Below are 21,483 nucleotides of genomic sequence, written 5' to 3'. Positions count from 1 at the left end.
AGAATAAATGCATGTTTGACACTCCATTTGAGACCAAGCTGGGGTCTCCATGTCCATCCTGTATCTCGCCTTCCATTTATCAATGTCACAGTGTTAATTACTGCTTTATTTGTTGGGTCCCTTACCATCAAAATACAAACTTGCCTCTCTGTGCTGGGTCTGACAGAGAAACTGCAGCCTAGGTTACCATTATCTTTCTGTTATGTACCACACTTTGTGTTTTTGTTCCAATAGTGTAACTTCAGTTTTCCACATGATGCCAATAAGATTAGATCATGGACTCTCTGAGCAGGATATCACCACCCCCTCTACTGCAAACCCTGGCTCCACTTAGAGCAAGACACTATGCATGATCACTAATCAATGACAGGGAAATGGAGGGAATTAGCCCAAATTAGGAAGAAGAGAGAACAGACTGCCTCCTGTTCAGGGGTCAATATGCCACAGTCTGATGCCTGATCCATGTTAAGACAAACAATGGACTACACAGAATAAATGCATGTGTTTGCATGTATGTGTGAACGTGTGCACACACATTCACCACAATAAGAGTCTTTGAAGTGTATTTTGTGCTGATCACTGGGATTCTACCTGTGCCTGTCATTTAGTTCACAGACTTTTGTGCAGAAAAGACTGGAGTACAGCTTGTCCTGGATTCCCCTGGGAGATTCAAGTATAAAGGGTAGTGGAACATGTGCAAACCCAGCCAAACAAAGAGCTGGAACCTCCATTGACTCGGGGCCTTCTTTCCATGTTGAAATTAGTCCTTACATAAGCACAAAGGCCTGTGTGGTACACTGCTCTTCTGTATAACAGGCATCATCCTAGTACCCCTCTGTACTGCCCCAGGGAAGGGCATAGTCATCAACTCAGCTCAATTACATGCACACCTGCAACAACTAATTTTAAGACAAAGAGCCCAGCACTCAACCTAAAGGAACACTGGCTGTTTAGCAACTGAATCAGTTAATAATGGGGTTTATAATGTGGTTCAAAAGAGAGGATAAAGAAAGGGCTGTTGACAAAGTTTGCCCGATTCTCTTTACTGTGTCGTTGTGTCGATGGTGGATCATGCTCTTTAATTGTTGCATGGTTCCCAGCACCTCAGTGATGTAAATGTGTATGCGTGGCCTATAGCATCTTATTTCCATGGCTAAGACCTAGTCACAGACGTACAGAGCACTCTGACTCGTGGAGCATTATCTTAGCTGCCAGGCTCCCAGAGCTCACCCAGTGCAAGCCTTAATAAAAAGGAGTGGGCCAGAGCTTTCAGCCACAGGGGATTAGCCTTTGACATTAGTCTGGACTTCAGCATTCATATTCACATCACATGTATACTTCTGTGGAATAAACTGTTTTACTTGTTTGCACCCCTCTGAAAGCCAAATATGTAATTTGGGGTGTTGGTGTGCTTCAGATGTAAGCTCACTGTACTCTTCCATTTGCTTTTTACCCATGGGTCCAATTACCCAAAACCCTTGCATATATAGTTGAGATGAGCAGATGGCTGCATTTTGACTGGCCAGAAATAGTGATTAAAGGGTTCAATGTATGTTTTATACATGCTTTTAACCCAAGACAAGCTTTGGTAGCTATTAGTTAGGAGTCATCCATCCATTTTTTGTTGCTTGTTCGAGTGTGGGTGGCAATGGCTGCAACCTCAGAAGAATAGGCCAGGTATTCTTTTTTGTGGTGTTTTTAGCACTTGATTTTAGTTGTGGTATTTTGGTGAAAGTGTACTTACATTTTGTTAAGTTTTATTGTGGTTCTGGCTGTTTTGTAGTTTATCTCAGTTGTTTTGTGGTTCAGCTTTACTTAAAATCATTTCAGTTACATTATATGATGTTCATTTTGAGTCAATATTGATTGATGATATTTCTTTCCATGGGCCACCCCAGTCAAGTTGTCAAGCTTAAAGAAATTTAAACATAAAAAAAGATGTTCACAGCTGCATTTGTAAATCAGATCAAATATACACTGGAAACTGAGTCAACTTCATGAGACATTTGAAATACAGTTTTCCTCAGTGGCACGTAGCACACTGGATAAAAGTCTATTTGCCATCTTTTCACAGTATATAACTTAAATTTTACCTCTTAATAAACATTATACTGTCATGTTTTTGCTGGTTGGTTGGTATATATTTGTTTTGTAAGATATATTGTACTATATCTGATTTATTAATACTTTCAATATGTTTTTCCTTATAATTGTTGATAGATTAAAATTGTGTGTGGGTCATCAGAGGTTTTTCCAAACAACATGGTTTCCTTAATCTGTTGCTGTTAGTTGTGTTAATTATTTTAAGCACTTTCTTCCCACTATTTTCCCTGCTGACAGATGACTTGAAAAAGCATGTTTAATGAAAACATTGAACAAAAAATCTGCCTTTAAGTCTGTGTGCTGTTCCTCTATGATTAATTGTACTTTTTACTCCAGGATCCCGTCTGCGCCAGGAGGATTCCCCACCCCGGATTGTGGAACACCCTTCTGACCTGATTGTATCCAAAGGGGAGCCTGCCACTCTCAATTGTAAAGCGGAAGGGCGGCCAACCCCAACGGTGGAATGGTACAAGGATGGGGAGCGGGTGGAAACAGACAAAGATGACCCACGTTCTCATCGCATGCTGCTGCCCAGTGGCTCACTTTTCTTCCTACGCATTGTTCATGGACGACGCAGCAAGCCAGATGAGGGAGCCTACGTCTGCGTGGCCCGGAACTACCTGGGAGAAGCTGTCAGCCGCAATGCATCATTGGAAGTAGCATGTGAGTAGAGATTTTCCTATATGTATGTACCCCTAAACTGGGAGAGTGGATATATGTATATATATGCTGCCAATTACCACGGGGACCACTGTTGACTTCACCTTCCACATCTTTTCTACCTCTTCTTTCGGCCCTTTTGGTATTTCTCAAGCTTCTTGTGTTCCTTCTTTCTGATGCTGCTATCACTTGGGATTGCTACATCTACCACTATGGCCTTCTTCTGCTGGTTGTCCACCACTACTATGTCCGGTTGGTTAGCCATCACCAGTTTATCAGTCTGTATCTGGACGTCCCACAGGATCTTGGCTCGGTCATTCTCCACCACCTTTAGAAGTGTGTCCCATTTTGACCTTGGGACCTCCAGCCCATACTCGGCACAGATGTTCCTGTACACTATGCCGGCCACTTGTTTATGGCGTTCTATGTATGCCCTGCCTGCTAGCATCTTACAACCTGCGGTTGTGTGCTGGATTGTCTCAGGGGCATCTTTGCACAGTCTGCATCTGGGGTCCTGCCTAGTGTGGTAGACCTTGTGCTGAGGGCCTATTGCTGTGCTGCTAGGATTAGTGTTGTCTTTCAGTCCAGCCTTTTCCAGCCACTGGTAGGACTTTTCGATATTGATATCTATCTGTTGGTGGTACAAGCCGTGCAGGGGTTTGTCCTGACGTGATTATTCTTGCTCCTATCCCTCCGCTTCTGTATTCCATCGGTCGGGGCCATCTTCCTGATTTACTGATGGATCTTTGCTGTTTCATCTCGGATGGTGGCTCTGACGCTCACCAGTCCTCAGCCTCCTTTCTTCCTCTTAGTGTACAGTCTCAGGATGCTGGATTTGGGGTGAAACCCTCCATGCATTGTGAGGAGCTTCCTTGTCTTGACATCAGTGGCCTCCTCTTTTGGCCAGCTAACTATGCCAGCATGGTATCTGATGACTGGCAGGGCATAGGTGTTTATGGCTTGGACCAGCTGACTTCTTAGGACTTGCCTTACTCTCTGTAGGTATTTGGCAGTGGCTGCTTTCCTTGCGGCTTCTTCTTGGTTCCCATTTGCCAAGGTACTTCAACATTCGGTATGCTGCGTTCTGGCATTTCAATTCCTTCAGTCCTGACAACCTTCCCTCTCTTTGTTATCCGACCACACTTATCCAGTCCGAATGACATTCCAATGTCATTGTTGTATATCTTGGTGGTGTGGATCAGTGTCTCGCTCACTCCTGGCGTACAGCTTGATGTCATCCATGTAGAGTAGGTGACTGATGGTTGCTCCATTTTGTAGTCTGTATCTGAAGCCAGTCTTAGTGGTGATCTGGCTGAGGGGGTTCAGGCCTATGTAGAGCAGCAGCAGGGACAGAGCATCTCCTTGGTAGATGCTGCACTTGATGGAGACTTGTGGAATTGGCTTGAGGTTGGCCACTAGGGTTGTTTTCCACAGTCCCACTGAGTTCCTTATGAAGGTTCTTAGAGTCCTACTTATGTTGTATAGCTTCAAGCATTCCAGGATTCATGTGTGCGGCACTGAGTTGTAGGCTTTCTTGACGCGGTGCACAGGTTGGTCTGTCTGGTCATACAGTCCCAAGTGACTGCTTTATCTACCAGTAGTTGATGTTTTGCTCCCCTGGTGTCCTTACCCATCCCTTTCTGGGTGCCGCTCATGTACTAAGCCATGTGCTTACTCATCTTAGCCACTATGATGCCTGACACGAGCTTCCATGTTGTGCAAAGGTAGGATTTCGGGCAGTATTTGGATGGGACTGCGCCTTTTTGGGGGTCCTTCAGGATCAGGACTGTCCTACCTTCAGTCAGCCATTCAGGGTGAGTCCCATCTATTATCAGCTGATTCATTTTAGCTGTCAGGTATTCATGGAGTGCAGTCAGCTTCTTTAGCCAGTAGGTGTGGATCCTGTCAGGCCCCAGTGCCCTTGCCTAAGGGCCCACACTGGTGATGCCCTGGTCGGGACTTGCATGCAGGCCTTTGGGTTGAACATAAAGCTACTGTCAGAGTATATGAGAGGGGCATAATGGCATGGCAATCTCAAAAGTGGGTGGGGGTAAAGTGACACACACAGATCAAAGTCCTGATGGCCATTTGACACAGGCCACCTGGACTATGTTGATGAGCACTGACAGGCAAAACCTGAGCTGTGGGTAAAATTACCTTTGAAGATGAGCCCCTGTCCCCCAGCAAGCTCAGAATGGGCTTCCTATGTAGCAGCTCCCATGGACGTCAAACAGCACATGTGGTGGAGCAGAAGTCTCAAAGTACTTAATATTGATTTAACTGGTGATACTTTAGTAACCATGCCTTTCAAAGGAATGCTATGTTATGCTATGTGAGACATATACTGATTCAGAGATTGACATCTTGTATCATGTTAAGTGTAGTTAGCTTTTATCAGCAGTCTACCAAAATGCTGCCAAATGGTTTCATTCTCCTTAGGAAACATAAGCAAACTTCCAGTGCAGTACAAAATGACTTGTAAATGTGTTTTTAAGGTGATTACATTTACATGAATAGTTGGCTTGTAATCCTTTGGAAATGGACATGTGGATTTGGTTTGGGGGCGGGGGCGGGGGTGGGGGGAGTCCCCCACTTTCCCGAGGGCCTACCAACAGCCCCCGGGTGCTAACTGTGTGACAGCAGCTTGATCTATCGATTGCTGAAAGAGGGTTCTGACAGTCTAAATGAAAATTCATAAAAAATTTATGAAGTCTCTCGATTATTTTATTTTCCTCTTTTCACACTGTTTCTTAGCCTTTTCTATTCCACCATTCCCTCCCTCTCAGGTGTAATATGGGTTAAGCAGCCATGGAGGTTGAACATAGGCATTGACTGCATGAGTGACATAAAGGTGAGGTGTGAGAGGCCAGGAGGCCAGGACACAAGGGGATAAGGAAAGAACTAGCAAGATGAAGAAATGAGAACATACATACGATGGGTATTACCATTGATACTGGGGTTGAGAGAGAGCCTCAGGCCACACTGAGTAAATCATATGAGCTGTACATTATATCAGTGGAGCTGCAAAGGCCCATTTTGGCAAAAAAAAAGTACACCATTAGTCCCCAATCTTTGATTCTGGCTTTGCTTTTACTATCAAGCAGTGCACCATCGTCATCACCAAACAAATATGCACACTGTCTACACAAATACCTTACCTTGCCCAGATGCCTTGTACTGTTTCACATTGCAGTAATTTACAGGTCACCCTGCATGCACCAAGATGGCATTGCAAACTTTTTAGTGGTTAAAAATCACACCTTAAAGGAGTATGAACAACCTTGCATGAGCTTGCTATTCAGTAACTCTCAGTGCAGCACCCATCTAATGCAATAGTGCTATTTCCATTGTTTAGTGCACACTCTCGTGCTCTCTTTTTTTAAATATACGGTAAGATTAGTTTTACTTTTCAATCGAAATAGCCACGTCTTTTTATTTCTATTTCTAAACAGTAAGAATTCACTGACAGTAACACACGGTGTCATGTAAAACCTCAGTACCAATGAAATATGCTTGTCTGCAGTGTATTCTCTGTGTATTTTAATTTTTGCTGAAAAAAGGCCATCTTAGAAATCAAAGAGGAGGGAGGGCCATTTTGTTGAGCACTCCATGCCTGGTTTGTTTTGCCCTGGGATTTCTCAGCTTTCTCTTTTAGCAAGATCTTCAGGAGTGGTGGTGCTAAATCCCACTGCCACGGCTTACGGCAGCGATTAGCTTTATCAGGTCCTGACATCCGTCTAGTGATTGTAAGGCCAAAGCTAATCACACAAGAAAAAGCATTTAAATCTTTATCTATTTTGAACTGGGTTTGCGTTTATGATCCCCCCCCCCACAGACACACAGACACACACACCGTCTTCTACCTCTCTTGTACTGAACACACCTTTGCCCCCCCTTCTGTTCACGAGTGGTTGAACAGGACCCTGGTGAGATAATTGAATTGTGGCTCTGAAACAGATTGAACTCAGTATCCACTGAGCAGAATGGTGCTGCTGCATGCTGGACATCAAGCTGGGAAGCACTCACCACTCTCCCTGAAAGAGGAGGAAAGGTGGAGTGGAGAGCATGAGGAGGACAAGGCCTCTTGGAGGTGCTTCTGCATTATTGATGTAAGGCAGAATGGGAGGACCTCCTTTAGATGGCTTAGTCCTCTAACTATGTTTCCTTCAAGTGGTAGCACGCACATTGTTCACAAATGAATGGACAGGAGGATGAACTGCCTCGTATTATCTCAGCCTGTGATAAATTTGCAGTGTGTGAGAATACTGTTTAGACATCATTTTACTGCATTTAGGAAGAGATTTCATTAAAGCTGTTGTTCACTGTCCTGTACTTTAAAGGACTGAAAACTTTTAAATGTACTGTTTATCTGAACTGTCTGCTTTTTTATCTTATTCCTCCTCCCACACTCTCCCAAATTGACTGCAGGCCAGCTGAATATGCCACATACTGTATTAGAGGGGATATGCCCCCTTTTCTCTTTTCAGAATAAACTAGGTCAATGAGTAGATTCATAAATCATTGTGAAGCCTGTGTCAGAAGTGATAGCTGCAGCCACTGCTGCTGCATAAATTGCAGGCAGTGTGGATATCTGTGTATGCTGCATGTAAGTGTGACAAGTTACATGTGGGGCAATAGGATCCCAAGGAAATGTTAATTAGCCCCATTTTTTTCAGGTAGATAGGAAGCATGTGGATGTTGTGCTCTAGATACAAGCATGTAAGGTGAACAGTTGCACAATTGTGTGGCAAGTGAGACTTAGGCCCTTCGTATGACTGTATGATTAAATGTGTGTAATCATCTGTGGGGAGAGGCATTGCAGAGGAATGAGGACACAGAGTCTTGAGGTGTGGATCTGCATCCTTTGCTGCTTCAGTTTGTAACCCTTAAAAATGCAAATGACAGAAATGAAACAGATGTCTTGGGTTGGTTCTAAATGCCACTAGGAATGGGATTGGATGACTTTTAAAAAGGTCCTTTGACATCATCTAATGTACCACTACTGCAATCAAGTGAATCGTTAGGTAGCATTTGGTGCTCGTACAACAAGGTAATTAGCAGGAAAATAGAGTTGGGAGAGGTGTGAATGGTGAAGAGAGGAGGAGGGTACCAAGCTGTTCCTGTTGTGTCCAGCATGAGGGGAAGCTAATAAAGGGACAGGCCAGGAGGAGCAGGCCAGGTGGGGAGTCAGACTGAGCTGCACTGTTGAGCCTTTCACAAGCTCATCTGGGCTCATTATTCCATTTCAGAAATGGGAAAATGGAGTGATGAGTGCAAGCAAACAGACACACACTCTCACACATGTACACAAACACCTGCCCTCATCCTTGTATAAACCCCAGTAGGCTGGGGTTTAATCTGCACTGAAGTCCTTGAGAAATAATGAAGGGTAATGAAGGAAACAGCAACAATGCAACCATTAGGGCACATTATGATAGATGCTACACTAAACATTCTCAAAAACTGAGCACCAAGTGTTGTTTAAATACAATATGTTTTACTACCCCAGTGCATCCCAGTGTGTCTTTATATGGTGGAATGTGGAGAACATAAGCTTGAGGGTGAGTGCAAAATTATTATTAGTCCCTTAGATTTTTCTGCACCTTTGAATCAAAGAGCAAAAATATTTTCAGGATGTGGAAAAAAGGATTCCTTATGTGATTGACTTATCTACTTCACTTATATGACACTTTAACAAAATAAACATGCTATATAGTTATACAAAAACATTACATTTTGATATTAAAGTATTGTTTTTGCTCACTTCACCAGCACTTTCAGTATTCATTGCTGGAACTGACTAGTTCAGAGCAAAAAGCAAAAATGATATGGCAGAGGTAAAGCAAAAAGTATGGATTCAGAAATGGTGGGAATGTTGTCCTGCGATAAGAGAGATGGTGAGAACAGGCAAGGGTGTGAGAAACATCTTCCCGTGATAAACTGAGAGAGGAGAAAGCCCTGATTAAATGTGTCAGCTCTGTGTCCGTGCAGCTGGAGTTTGCTGACCTCTGTAAAGAGGTGTTGTTATCTATTGGAATTTACTCATACAAGGTCCACACACATACACACACACAGGTGCACAGTTCTCTTAAGCCATATACACCAACATGCAGATTGCTTCTATCTCATTTATCAACGACAGATGGCTACAGTAAATGAGCAGTTCTTGCTGCGGCTTAGGTCCTGTGCAATGTATGGAAAGAGACTGGCCTGCATAAATGGCACAGAAATTTGGAAAGTAAACTCTCATAGAGATATAAATCATAGAAATGCACTGCAGTCACTATGAGCACCCTGACCTTTCATTGTCTCACACACACACATTAGCACATTCACACACATACAGTACAGCCTGAGACTGCACATTTACTATCCTCAGTGGGTCTAGTCTCCCAGCTTTGACCTCCCCAACTCCACCAGGGGAAATAAACTGCCTGTGTTGCCTTACTACCTTCTTCAGTGTAGTGCTGAAGATGGGAAATACAGCACACCTAGAGTGTGGCTCTTATGGCTTAAGAATGACAGCAATAATAGAGTAGTGCAGTAAGAGCTGGGGACAAAGTCACAGTGGAAGGAGAAGGTTCAGGAAAGAGCACTCAGAGACCCAAGTTTGAATGACTTGAAACCATAAGTCTTTCCCTACTCCCCTTTTTCTCATTCTCTACCTTTGGGTGTGTAACCAGATTAAGTAAGTGTGTGGCACTTTGTCGTTGATGCCATGTCCCGTCACCTAAAGAGTGAGCCATCAAGCAAAGATGCTGAGATGGCCACTTCTCACACCCATTAGTGCCCGGCAAGATGAAGCACCCATCGTACTGGATTTTGTTGCGTTTCTTTTATACACCTTACTCTCACTCCTTCATACTCTTTCTCTCTTAATAGTGACACCATTATTGATGGCCTCTTCATTCTGACGATGATATTACTTTGTGTCTCCAGCCTGCTGGTGTTTTGCATCATCTCTCCTTGTTCCCTTGGCCCCTCCAACCAGATGTGTCTCATCACCCATGCTTCATGGTGACTAAAAAATAAATCTTTGCATTAACACTGGGTCCGTAAATTGTACAAGCTTGGCAGCTTTGTTATAAAAAGCAAGCACCTTAAGGCAAGTGTATTAAAATCCACTTACTTTTTCTTGGTGGTTTTTTTTCTGTCAGACAGTGTGGGATGTAGACTGAGCTGTAAATTATAAAATCTGTCTGCAGGCTGATTATTGATCAATCTTAAAACACAGACATGGAGAGAGGCTCCTGCTGGATTGCACTTTGATTTCTGTTTAAATAGTGATCTATGGTTGTAATTTATTCTAGTAACGTGTAGCTTTCAGTTTTTTGGTAAGCAGATTTATTTTGATGATCACCAAAGCATCTTACAGGATATTCCATACTGTATCAGTCTGCTAATCTGTTTTTTAGCTTGTGTCTGAATAACGTGGGTTTTTTGACTTTATTATAAATTGTTGCACAGTTTGAATATGTCTGATCCCACTGTATTTGCTGACAAGTAAGCACAATAGATAAGTAGTAATAATATTAAAAAATGTGACCCTGAGTGAAATCCCTGTAGATTGGTGCGTTCTGAGGGTGGCTTGCCATTGAGTTAAGCAGGGATTGTATCCTCTGACCCCTGGAGAACCCTGCAGCCCTCTCCTATCCACCCCAGATCTGTGAAAGCATAATTCTTTAACCTAGCACTCTTCTCCAATGAATGTGTCCCTATAGTGACTGCACTTTTCTCTCTCTCTCTCTCGCTCTCTCTCTCTCTCTCTCTCTCTCTCTATTTGAGACTGCTGTAGATGGTAATCCATCATAAGGAGCTGGGGAGGAGGTGACAGGGTTGAAGGCTGAAGTTCTGGTGCTAGCTGTCATGGGTTTGAATCTAATGTCATTGAAATTGATTCATGCTCTGGTGGGGGGAATGGTATGTTATTTGGTGTGTTGCACTGATGTTCCTGGTTCAAATGCCCATTATTTCCTTGATTATGTTCACACACAACTTTAAACACACATTAATTCACACACATCTATGCCTTTGCTCAGCACTATAAGGTCCACAGTGCTGCTGTGGATTGATCATATGAAAGGGTCAGAACTCAACCAGATCCACGATTTAGCCTGTTCATTTTGGGTTACGACTGTCAGACTGCACAATGGCACACTGATGGATGTCTTGTTGGAAACTGTCATGCACACTTACACAGAAGTTCACATACACACAAGTGCACAAGCACAAAGAGAAATGTTTAAGTTTAATGGCTTTTGTGGCTGTTTTTCTAGTTGTGCAAACACTACAGATGGTGCCTCCCTAAAGTAGCCCTTTGGGAACATAGGAAACATGCCATTTCAGCTACATTAAATTTGGAAGTAAACTGTGCAAATAGAGAGGAAGAAGCAAACTGGGTGAAAAGAGCAAGGGGTATCCACTGCATTTGATTTTGCAGCTTTTAGTATAAAAAATGTGACCCTATCATCTTACATCATAACTTTATTTTTATTAATTCATTTAGAATTCATATTTATTAATTTTCTGCAGTTTTTTTAACTGATCCCAGACTTTACTTACTAGGCTAGGCCAATGACAGAGTTATTGTGGGTCTGGATATGTTATGATGTTACCGATCTCTTCTTAGTGAGACAGATATTGTGTTTAGCTTGGATTACACTTGCTGTAAGGGACACCTATCAGTCATCAGAGCCCTCAACAGCTGCAGACCAGAGTTGAAACCCGATCACCAAGTCTCTGTTGTCTCTGTCACTCTCTTTCCTTTTCCCCCTATCCACTCCCTACCTTTCGAATTTCCTTTCCCCCTGTTTGAAAGCAATACTCAGAGCATTTAGATCACTTTAAAAAGTGAAAGGAGACAAGATCAAATGTTTAAGACAGTTATTTCTAAGACAGCTGTGGTTTGGTTCTGTTTTACAGCCTGACCTTTGCATGAGTGCATCGTGACGTCCATTGGGCATATCAGCAAAAGAAGTTGGGTGGCTGCTGTGTTAAGTTGAAGGTGACCTTTAGGGTTGCAGAGTTAATGGTTTCCTATTTCGACATGGAGTGTGTCCTACCTGCAGCCTCTGCTTGTTAGACTGCTCTGGGATCAGTCCCAGGATTGGCTGAGGTGAAGGAGGGGACAGAGAGGTTTGATGTTGTTCATTCAGCAGCCACCAGTTCACTGCATGAGTTGCTCCATCCACTCCATTGAGAAATAAATGTCAAAGGTTTCCAGCTTCACGGCAGACAAAGGCACGTGAATTCATGGAGGGAGAAACGGGCTGCCTCAGTAGTGTGTAATGCAGTGTGACCAGGTGCAGTGAGATGACATCACATGGTGAATGACACTGGGAGCTGTGGTATGTGTGGCCACCTGCTTCTGCAGCTGGGAAAATCATTAGCGACTCGCCAGGCTGTTTATTAACCAGCCAGACACTCACCCAGCCAAATGGACAGACAGTCAGACAGACCGGGACACTGACAGACATTGCACATTGCCAGATATGAGCCTTCACATTGGTTGGCACAGTAGAGACCAGACAGACTCGCCCAGACCACTTAAGCACTAGCATGGACAAAGGCCAACTGAATAGAAATCAGAACACACTATTCAAATGCTAAGGCGAATCTTATCTCAGTGCCTCTTGCTGCTGGCTCTCATGCTCTACACTGTTCAGGGCAAAGCTATTAATGAACATACAGGCGCTTCCTGTCTGTTTTTGCTGTGTGTGTGTGTGTGTTTAGTTGGGTGTTTTCTGTATTTCCCTGCTGTGGTGAAGAGAAATTCTGAAGGAAGAGTATGTATAGAGTAAAATTCAAAAGCAATTTATTGAAATATATTGTATTGTTAGTCTGTTTTCAGTTATTACTGATGTATTAGTGAGAATGCAATACTGCCATTCACAATGATGCTCACCACCCACTGAGCCAGAAATAAGGGCAGTGAATCATCTGAAGCGTGCCTATAATTGCAGGGATTTGTCTTGGATCCACTGAGATCTTTTTATTCCACAGGAAATGAAATCTAACGACAACGAGTGATCACCAAAGGCTGTGTGGCTAACTGATGAGCATGCTCATTTGACTCCACCGATCTTTAAAAACCATTAACGCTCTCCTGTTTCATGCACAAATTAAGCCTCCACACAAAAGCACACAGGCACGTAGATGTTTGGTGTATGTACACAGAACTCGTACAAGGATTTGTAAAGGCACATATGAGTGTGCACTCGCATGCTTATAGCCACACACACACACACGCACACACACACACACACACACAAAATGTAACAGACTCCACACTCTCTGTTCTCTTCTCTTTGTCGTCCAGCTGGCACAGTAAACGTTTACCCATTTGAGGCCTAAATGGCACAGTAAGGAAAAAAATCAACCCCAAGACACTGCGTTGTAATGGAGCTGAAAAGAACAACTTAATTGGCCAACATAAGCCATGCCCAGGCATTAACTGTGAAATTTACATGTTAGCTTTTTTTCTTTTAAAAGTCCCTGTGGCGATCATGTGGAACAGACACACCAATTAGAACTCCGACGCTAAATGAATATCGATTTGGCTGCTGTTGCTGTGCAAGAGGTTATAGAAAGTGATATTATTCAAAGCACTTTGAGTGGGATACATCTGAATCTGTTAGTTTCTATGAATAATGTGTTACTAGTTTAATTGCCTGTTTTTGTAATTCACTTATCCTCTTTCACATGCAACTTTGTCCTGAAAAAAATAATTGTAATTTAGAAATATCAATGACTCTGTGTTAATTATGATCCTTGAATGACTAAACTTATTTGAAATGTTACATTTGTAGATGTAGCAAACCACCACGTGTGAGTGTCCAACCACGTCAGATCTTGGAAGCTTAGCGGGGCCGGGCCTGGTTAATAATTGGATGTGAGACTGCCTTGCACGGTCAGGGGTCACTAGACTCAGCCACTGAGGTTGTACAAGCCATTGTGGTCTTTGTGTCTGTCCAAAGGCTGAGTAAGAGTGAGCAGGTTGCATCAGGAAGGGCATCTAGTGTAAAACTTGTGCCAAATCAATTATGCGGATCAATTGATTCACTGTGGCGACCCCTAACAGGAGCAGCCAAAAGAAAAAAAAATTGTAGATGTAATAAATTGTTCCTCTTATCACATTCACAGACTCCAAGCAGATGGGAATTGTCCACATGATTTAGACCCATTCACAGCAGTTCAGTGAGTTGATAGGATCCTTGTACCTCTGGGTCCAGATAGACTGACCTTTGCCCAGCCCTGCATGTGACCTCTGACTGGCCATTGATTGACCATCATCTGACCCCATAGCTTGAAAACAGAGCTGCATACAGGCCCATTTGGCAGTCTGGAGAGCATCACTAGCATACACTGCTAATACAGTTATGCTAGTGTTATTGGGAGATGTATGAAATGAGAAATAGCCAGGGAAGGCAGGGTTATTCTAGTGTCAGAGGAAGAAGAGCATAGATAATTCAATTGCAGGCTTAGGGATATGAGTATCTATCAGCTTAATCATTTTTGAACGATTCAAGTTCTATTGTTACTGCAGAAACCTCTAAAATAGATTGTCACTGGATTTAAGTTATTACCTGCTTCATGAAAAATTGAGCCCACATAGGTGTTCTGACATCTACAAGACTTTACCATCTTTTATTTGAAATGTGTTTAATAAATTTCTGCTAAAGGATGTTTCTGCTTTGTAAGATATTTTGTGAAGGAAATTCTTGCACAGTCCTTCTAAATTTGCTGAGTGGTAGACCAGATTATGTTTATCTCACCTCAGCATCTTGTCACTCTTCAACCCCCATATACCTCCTCCATTTCTGCCTTACACTGTAAACTGCTGATCCCCAACTGAATGTAGATAACAGTTTCAACCCAGCAGCCAAAACACCCAGCCCCATCCCTGTTTTCGTTATGAAAAATCAAATGCTGACTGCTAATAATTAGCAGAATTTCTCATACACCTTAATAAGTAACTTGACTCGATGAGAGATGCTGATGAGAGTAGAAGAGAGCACTGTAATTGGAAAGTAAAAAAAAGGGGGTATATAATTTGTCTAAAAATCACTCAAAGGTGCCAACTGAGGTGTTGATTGTCATAAATGTTCTTGGACTTTGAAGTTTCACCCACACGTCCCACCCCCAGCTCACCTCACAAGAGTATCTCACCTCTTGTAACTGCATCCGTGTGCCAGCATCACCACTCTCAGTCCTCTCTCTCTGGCTGCCTCTTTTCTCACACACAGCAGGGGGATCCTTGGCCAATGAACATGGCATCATTAACTTTCTTGAGTGGCAGACGTTAGACGTGCAGTGGGCTGTCCTGTCCCACCCCCTGCTTGGTGTCCCTCAACCCCCATCAGTCCTCCCTGTCATACTCTTATCTTTACGTTTCGTGCTTCTTGTCCTCCATACAGCCATTCACAGATTTCATACACTTGATGTCCAGTCAGGAATGAATGATAGGATACATGAAAAAATACAGGGATCCAGTTTCAGTGTCATGAGTGTGCCATATGGTGGTTGACTTTCATGTGCCCATTTTATGTATGTGTGTGCTTGTGTGGTTATAGTAGTAGGTTTGTGTGCATAACTACTGCCGTCTGATTGTAGTGTTTTTGAGTCTGACCACAGTGTTGGGTGTTTCTGTTCTTACCACCAACGTAGCACATGCTGCTGAGCTTCCTGTGGTGCGACACCCTGACTCATTAATCACAAGCCCTGCTTTGTAACCCAGACAACCCACAACTTGGTGGCCTACCACCTCCCCTTACGTATAGTGGGATGGGTCTGCATCATTATCTGCTCACAGGAAAAAGGCAATACAGCAGTGACAGCTGCCAGTAGCCATTTGAACCAACCTTCTTTTTCAGTTGAAACTTCACTTCACATATCCCCTTACCAAGCCTTTTGGCCATCTCTCATCTCATGTTCACAAGTTTTGAACCCCCAGGACACTGTAGGACAAAGGTTAATGGATTTGCCAGGTCATCAAAGCAACTCTCAAGAACATCCAATGTTGAGAGTTAGCTGACAATGATGGAGGCAAGCAGAGAGTTCGTCTTTGCCAGTCATTTCCTTATGGATAGCAGAAGGGAAGAGTCTTTTTGTTAAACATACTCTCTTCTTCTTCCTTGACTTCACTCTGTGTCTGGGGTTTTGGGGATTGTGATAGAGAGTTATTTAGGGATCCATGAGAAGAGTGTTAAGGGCTTGTTGGGGTCCAAGTCAGGGTTGTACTGTGGGGTGCTCGGGCTCACAGTGATGCCGTGGTCTAGTTGTGTCAAGAGCATGTAGCTGAGCTGTCACTTGTCCCTAATTGGCTTAGATCAGCCCGTGAGAAGCTTAAAGCTCACTGACCCACCCTTTCTCTCTTATTCTCTGTCCCCCTGCTCTCTCTACCCTTCACTCATTAGCGTTTTTCCTCTGCCAAGCTAAGACAATGGTCTCCACATGGTCCTTTCCGTTGACATGTTTGGTCTCATTCTTATTCCAGTAGGCCTGTCACTTTTTGTGGCTGCATATATGTACTGCTATGGCACTAAATCCTTGCAGGGAGCAAGCTATAGAATGATGAGGGAGGATACTGAGAGCAGCTTGATCTAGTCCTGATTGGGAGTCTGATTGATCTGGGCCCCATGGGTCATCATGGGGTCAATACATGGACTGATGATAACACTGTTCATCTTTGGGGAATAAACCTATCACTGCACTTTCACATGCTATTACACTTTGCATCTATCAAACCAACAATTCATATCAATCCTCTCCACAGTTACAGCTAAAGATGCATTCTAGCACCTCACTCACAAGCTCTGCCATCAGTCAGACATTCTGAATCCTGCCAGACCATGTGCAGGATTTATGATGTACTACAACGGGTCAGGGAATGACCCTCTAGTGTGCATCCCTGATGATATTCTAATTGGATGGAGTGACCTTTCTTCACTGTAATTTTGAAGCGTCCTTGGTCCTTGGTTGTGGGAACAGATTAAAAAGCAGCAGGGGTGGGCTGATTGATGTGTGCTGTTGTTGGTGTGATTGTGGATGGACAGTTGACAGGTAGAGTTAGTAACATATGAGTCCACAGCTGTTGAAAGGGAAGGATGCACAGATACATGAGTGGTAGCCACAGCCAGACTGACTGATTGCTACCTTCTGGTACATCATCTCCTGTATGCCATTAGGGCTGTGCCTTATCATATAATTCATACTAATACCAGTATAATTTTTAGTGTGATTAAATGTTGTCACACCATGATATTAAAGATATTGCAGCATGTTAAAGTATATACACTATGAATACAGTGCATCAGAGTGTCTAATTAAATTAATTGAGTGATTAATTAAAGAAGCATCTCACATTGTTGGAGAAGAAGAAAATCTTTGCCTTTGCTATTGGTAAAAGAAGTGAATGGAACAATGAGCCACACTAAGGTGGGGATGTGTGGAGGAAGAATCATTAAACACATGTATTATTTTAGTATAGATGATTACATTTATAATTTTTTTATTATTATGCATGTGTTCACAATAATATCCTGAAGTAACACATTATTTTCGTAGATATAAATGCTCTGTCAATATAAATATTTGTGATATAGACATTATATGTGTGTGAGAGTGTACACAGGGATCTGTTGTGTGTTTATCCCAGGCTGTTTTTGGTTGCATTTATGTATAGCACTGTCACTGTGCTCACAAAGCCCCCAGCATATATTTATTTATTTGTGTCAATATCAAATTCGCTTTGCTTTTCCTTGTAACCAGAATGAGTTGAAGTGTGGTGAATGGACTTGTTTTGGTGCACTGACTGGTGGATTCTATTTTGACAGCGATTAAAGCTGGAACTAATTCCTGAATATTTTTTTGGCTTGGTCTAAGCAACCTAAGCACTGACTCTACTTAATATTCCTGGGCATGCTAACAGAAAGAGCCTATTGGAAACAACTAAACAGCATCAAACAGACTTTGAGAGTGGAAAAATGAAGGTGCCTCAAAATGTAAAAATTGCAAATGAGTATGGACAGATGCTCATTTAAAGTGCTAGAATTTTATTTTTCAGATTAGTTTTTTTTTTAATGCAATTTAGTACCAAGCTAATACTGAAAACAGTGATAGAATGCTGAGAGGAAATAATTCACTCAGGAGCAGATACTGCCACAGTAGTGGCCATTACTGGATTTAACAGCTTGTCATACTTATTATCAAAACTTTTCAAGCTGACTTTTTATTGCTCAGTATAGGTCGGTATTACGGTGAGTCAGTGTATGTGAAATACATACATACAAACACACACATATATATATTTATATATATATTTATATATATATATATATATATATATATATATATATATATATATATATATATATATATATATATATATATATATATATATATATATATATATATAATGTCTGTATGTATGACATTATATTATATTATATGTATCACATTATATAGCTCTCTTCTTTTGTATTTAGAAGAGCACAGATAAGCACATCTCATTGACCTGGACACCCAGCTAAACCCTTTATCTTTATTCTTCCTGCATCTCATCCAACATAACTAGGAAAAGGGTAAAAAGACAAAAGACCAGCAGGAGGAAAGACAGCCTCAACCCTTTCCGCCAGCCATATTCACCAGACCTGAGGCTCTTTCATTGTGGACTGAATCTGAAAAAAAAAAAAAAAAACTTTAACAGCCTTATGAAGGGTAGGCACTGAACCTTCTGTAAAACAGGTGTGTTTTATTGCACTGTATTTCTCTTTTGGTCTTCAGTGCTCTATAGTCCCACATTGTGTGTGCATATTTCTTAGTTGCTGAAGCTACACTGTAGCAGTGATCCAGCCTCAGCGGGAGGGCTGCAGTCAACCCTGTGCCATGTGAGAGCTGCAGGGAGCAGCCTAACGAGGTGTCCCGGCAGCTGATGGCTTTGTCCTACCGCCTGTGAGTGGTGATGGCACAAAGAGTGTCCTGCAGAGAGTCCTGTCTGTTCTTTGTGTCTGCCTTTCTACTCTGCCCAGCACTTTGGGCTACAAAAGGAAGCTGTGCAACGTGGCATTTATGGCATCAGGTGGATGAGGCACTGTGCCTGTCCCCCACTCCCCTCCTCCCCATCCATCTCCTCTCTAAACCACAATTGTGTATATGTGGGTCTTGGAGAGCTTTGAATTTGTCTAGTAATACTTTACTATACTATACTATTTAATATTTTAGATTCTCCAGGCTCCTCTCTCGTTCCATCTAGCCTTGGTTTCCTCTCATTTTCTGTCACATTATGCTGACATGAGTGATGATCCAGAGGGCAAGCAGTTCCCTGTTATGTGTTTGCTGCTTGTATTTGCCCAGTCCCCTATCTTCCTCTCTTTGCTCTTCTTTCTAATTTATGAACTGCTACACTTGAGTGGGCCTTCTGCCTATTAAAACCAGCACAGTGCCTCTGTTTGTCTTGGCCTTTCCTTCTCTACAGGCAGCTCATCTAAAGCCACCACTAGTTAATGCCACTGCAGGAGATGAGCAAGAAACATGGACACCTTTGCTGATGCTCTCCTCAGTCGAGGGAGAAGTTTGATGCTTTACTTAAAAGGCCAAAGTCATTTGTCTTTGTTGTTTTCCGCCTCCCAGGAATTGTTTCAAGAGAAAAAGACAGAGAAAGAGATAAAGAGTGAAAGAGAGTAAGATAAAGCATGAAGACATGCATTTCTCTCAGGAATCTCCTTGTAGATAGTGTAAATGTTTCTGATCTGGACCATTGTACTTAAAGTTTTGTTCTACTCTGTTGTTATAAATGCTCCAAAGTTTTGTCTTTACTCTGTTTCTCAGCTGTGCATTGTTTTTTTTCACACGTTTTAAAACATTATATATAAAAATCTAAATAAGTTCAACAATGATGCATATAACGTCTTTAAATTTCTCATGCTTAAGTGTTTTAGTACTGTTAAACTTACCCACCAATACATGTACATGGTCATGTAAGTCTCCATCAATATTTAATCATTTGGACAACAGGTCTAAATAATGATTATAGCATTTATTGTACCTCAGATCATAGACTGAGTAACCTTGTTACAGTTTTTTCCAGTGGTCAGAGAAGCTGTGGTTGTGGTATCATGAGGTGAATATCCATACGGAAGCCAGACGTCATGTAAAAGCAGACACCAGTTCTAACAGTAAATCCATACTGTAGGCATCAAACAGTGTATTCACTTTGACAGCTTGGCATCATTATAGTGTTGTATACTGTATGTGAATACCACTTGCTGAGCTGAATTGCAATGTTTCCATCTTGTTGTAGTAATTGGATTTAAAACAGAGGAACACAGACAATCAAGAATGAACCACAAAGATCACAGAAAGGTTAGGATGGAGTCCCAAAGGACTACAAATCCCTCCTCTGAAATCTCACTGTTTGGAAACCATGAAACCGGATTCCTGTAACAAGTCTCTGATCAGTGAAGCCTCGACCCAAAGGACTCAATTAGACCAGAACAGCCCTCACTGACCAGGCCTTTATTTTGGCTCCTTCCCTCTCGCAGCATGCTGCTACCACTGCAGTGGAGCTGTCTAATGCCCCAGACTGGGAGCATGGCCATACAGAACACTGAGCAATCACATCACTCAGCCTTTGCCCCTTTCATTACACACCAACAGCATAAATCCACACCAGGATGTCGTGTGTGTGTGTGTGTGTGGGTGTGTGTGTGTGTGTGTGTGTGTGTGTGTGTGTGTGTGTGTGTGTGTGTGTGTGTGTGCGTGTGTGCGTGCAATCAAGTGTGTGTTGCTTCCCAGTAAACCTGTGGCACTCCCCTTGACTTACTATTTTAATTGGTGGCACAAGGACGGTAAACATATATTAAAAACACTGGCAGAAAATAGCAGTTTCCAAAACATGCCTGCAGTAAGAGGCAGTAATCCAACATTTAATTTCAGTCATTTTGCCCTCCTTCACGTATGATTTAAGTGAATTATGATAATTTCTTGATTATGGTTTAGCCCCTGCATGTGAGCCTGATGACACACCTTGTCTGGGCTCGACAGAAGACAGCAATGGGAAGCATATGCAACCCACTGGATCTGTAGTGTCAAAGACTTCCTCTGAGTGACCATGAACACATCCTGTATTTGATGCTGGATGTGTGTCTCCAACTCATTCTGCTGATCAATGGTAATGTGGCCAGTACTTTTTTCCATTCTGCTTAGTGTTTGTAGAAATATTTAATCTTTCATCTGTGGTTCAACAACAAATGTGTGTAAGTCACTTCTAAAGATATCTACAAAGACAGATGAAAATGAGAAAAGGGGCGCTTGAACAAACCAGGAAATAGTTCTGCTAATATTAAGGTGCATGAATAAACATATGTATGATAATGAGTGAGTGCATATGTGAGAAAGAAGCCTTAGCAGTTGGGTCAGCACTCAGCAGTTATTTGGCTGTCATTGTCTGGAAGCCAAATATAACATCGCTGATTCACATTCAATCAGAAATTCAGATAATACAAGCAGGATCAGCCACATTGCTTTCTTCACACGAAAGTCAATTAGAGTTTCATTTAAAAAGCAAGATTAGTTGTTATAGATTTAATATGTCACCTGGGCTGTGGCAGGCTGGGCCGAGCCTGGAAGACAGTGGTTAGAGGTCCGTGGGGAAATGATGCCTCCTTACCAAAGCCCACTCATAATGACTTTTGTTTAGTCTTGATAATGTCTGCTAATTAG

At 42.4% G+C, this 21,483-nt stretch overlaps 1 protein-coding gene across 5 annotated transcripts in view; it reads left to right on the top strand.

Moving 5' to 3' along the window:
* Positions 1–21,483, top strand: part of robo2 (roundabout, axon guidance receptor, homolog 2 (Drosophila)) — a 154,937-nt gene that overhangs the window by 10,751 nt on the left and 122,703 nt on the right. For all 5 annotated transcript variants that reach the window (XM_026331144.2, XM_026331111.2, XM_026331119.2 and 2 more), the window contains exon 2: positions 2,440–2,766. In XM_026331144.2, the coding sequence (XP_026186929.1) occupies positions 2,440–2,766 (327 nt within the window). The remainder of the gene's footprint in view (positions 1–2,439; positions 2,767–21,483) is intronic.

This window comes from Mastacembelus armatus, chromosome 13 (assembly GCF_900324485.2).
Source record: "Mastacembelus armatus chromosome 13, fMasArm1.2, whole genome shotgun sequence".
Taxonomy (NCBI): Eukaryota; Metazoa; Chordata; class Actinopteri; order Synbranchiformes; family Mastacembelidae; genus Mastacembelus; species Mastacembelus armatus.
This window is presented reverse-complemented; position numbering and strand designations above follow the sequence as displayed.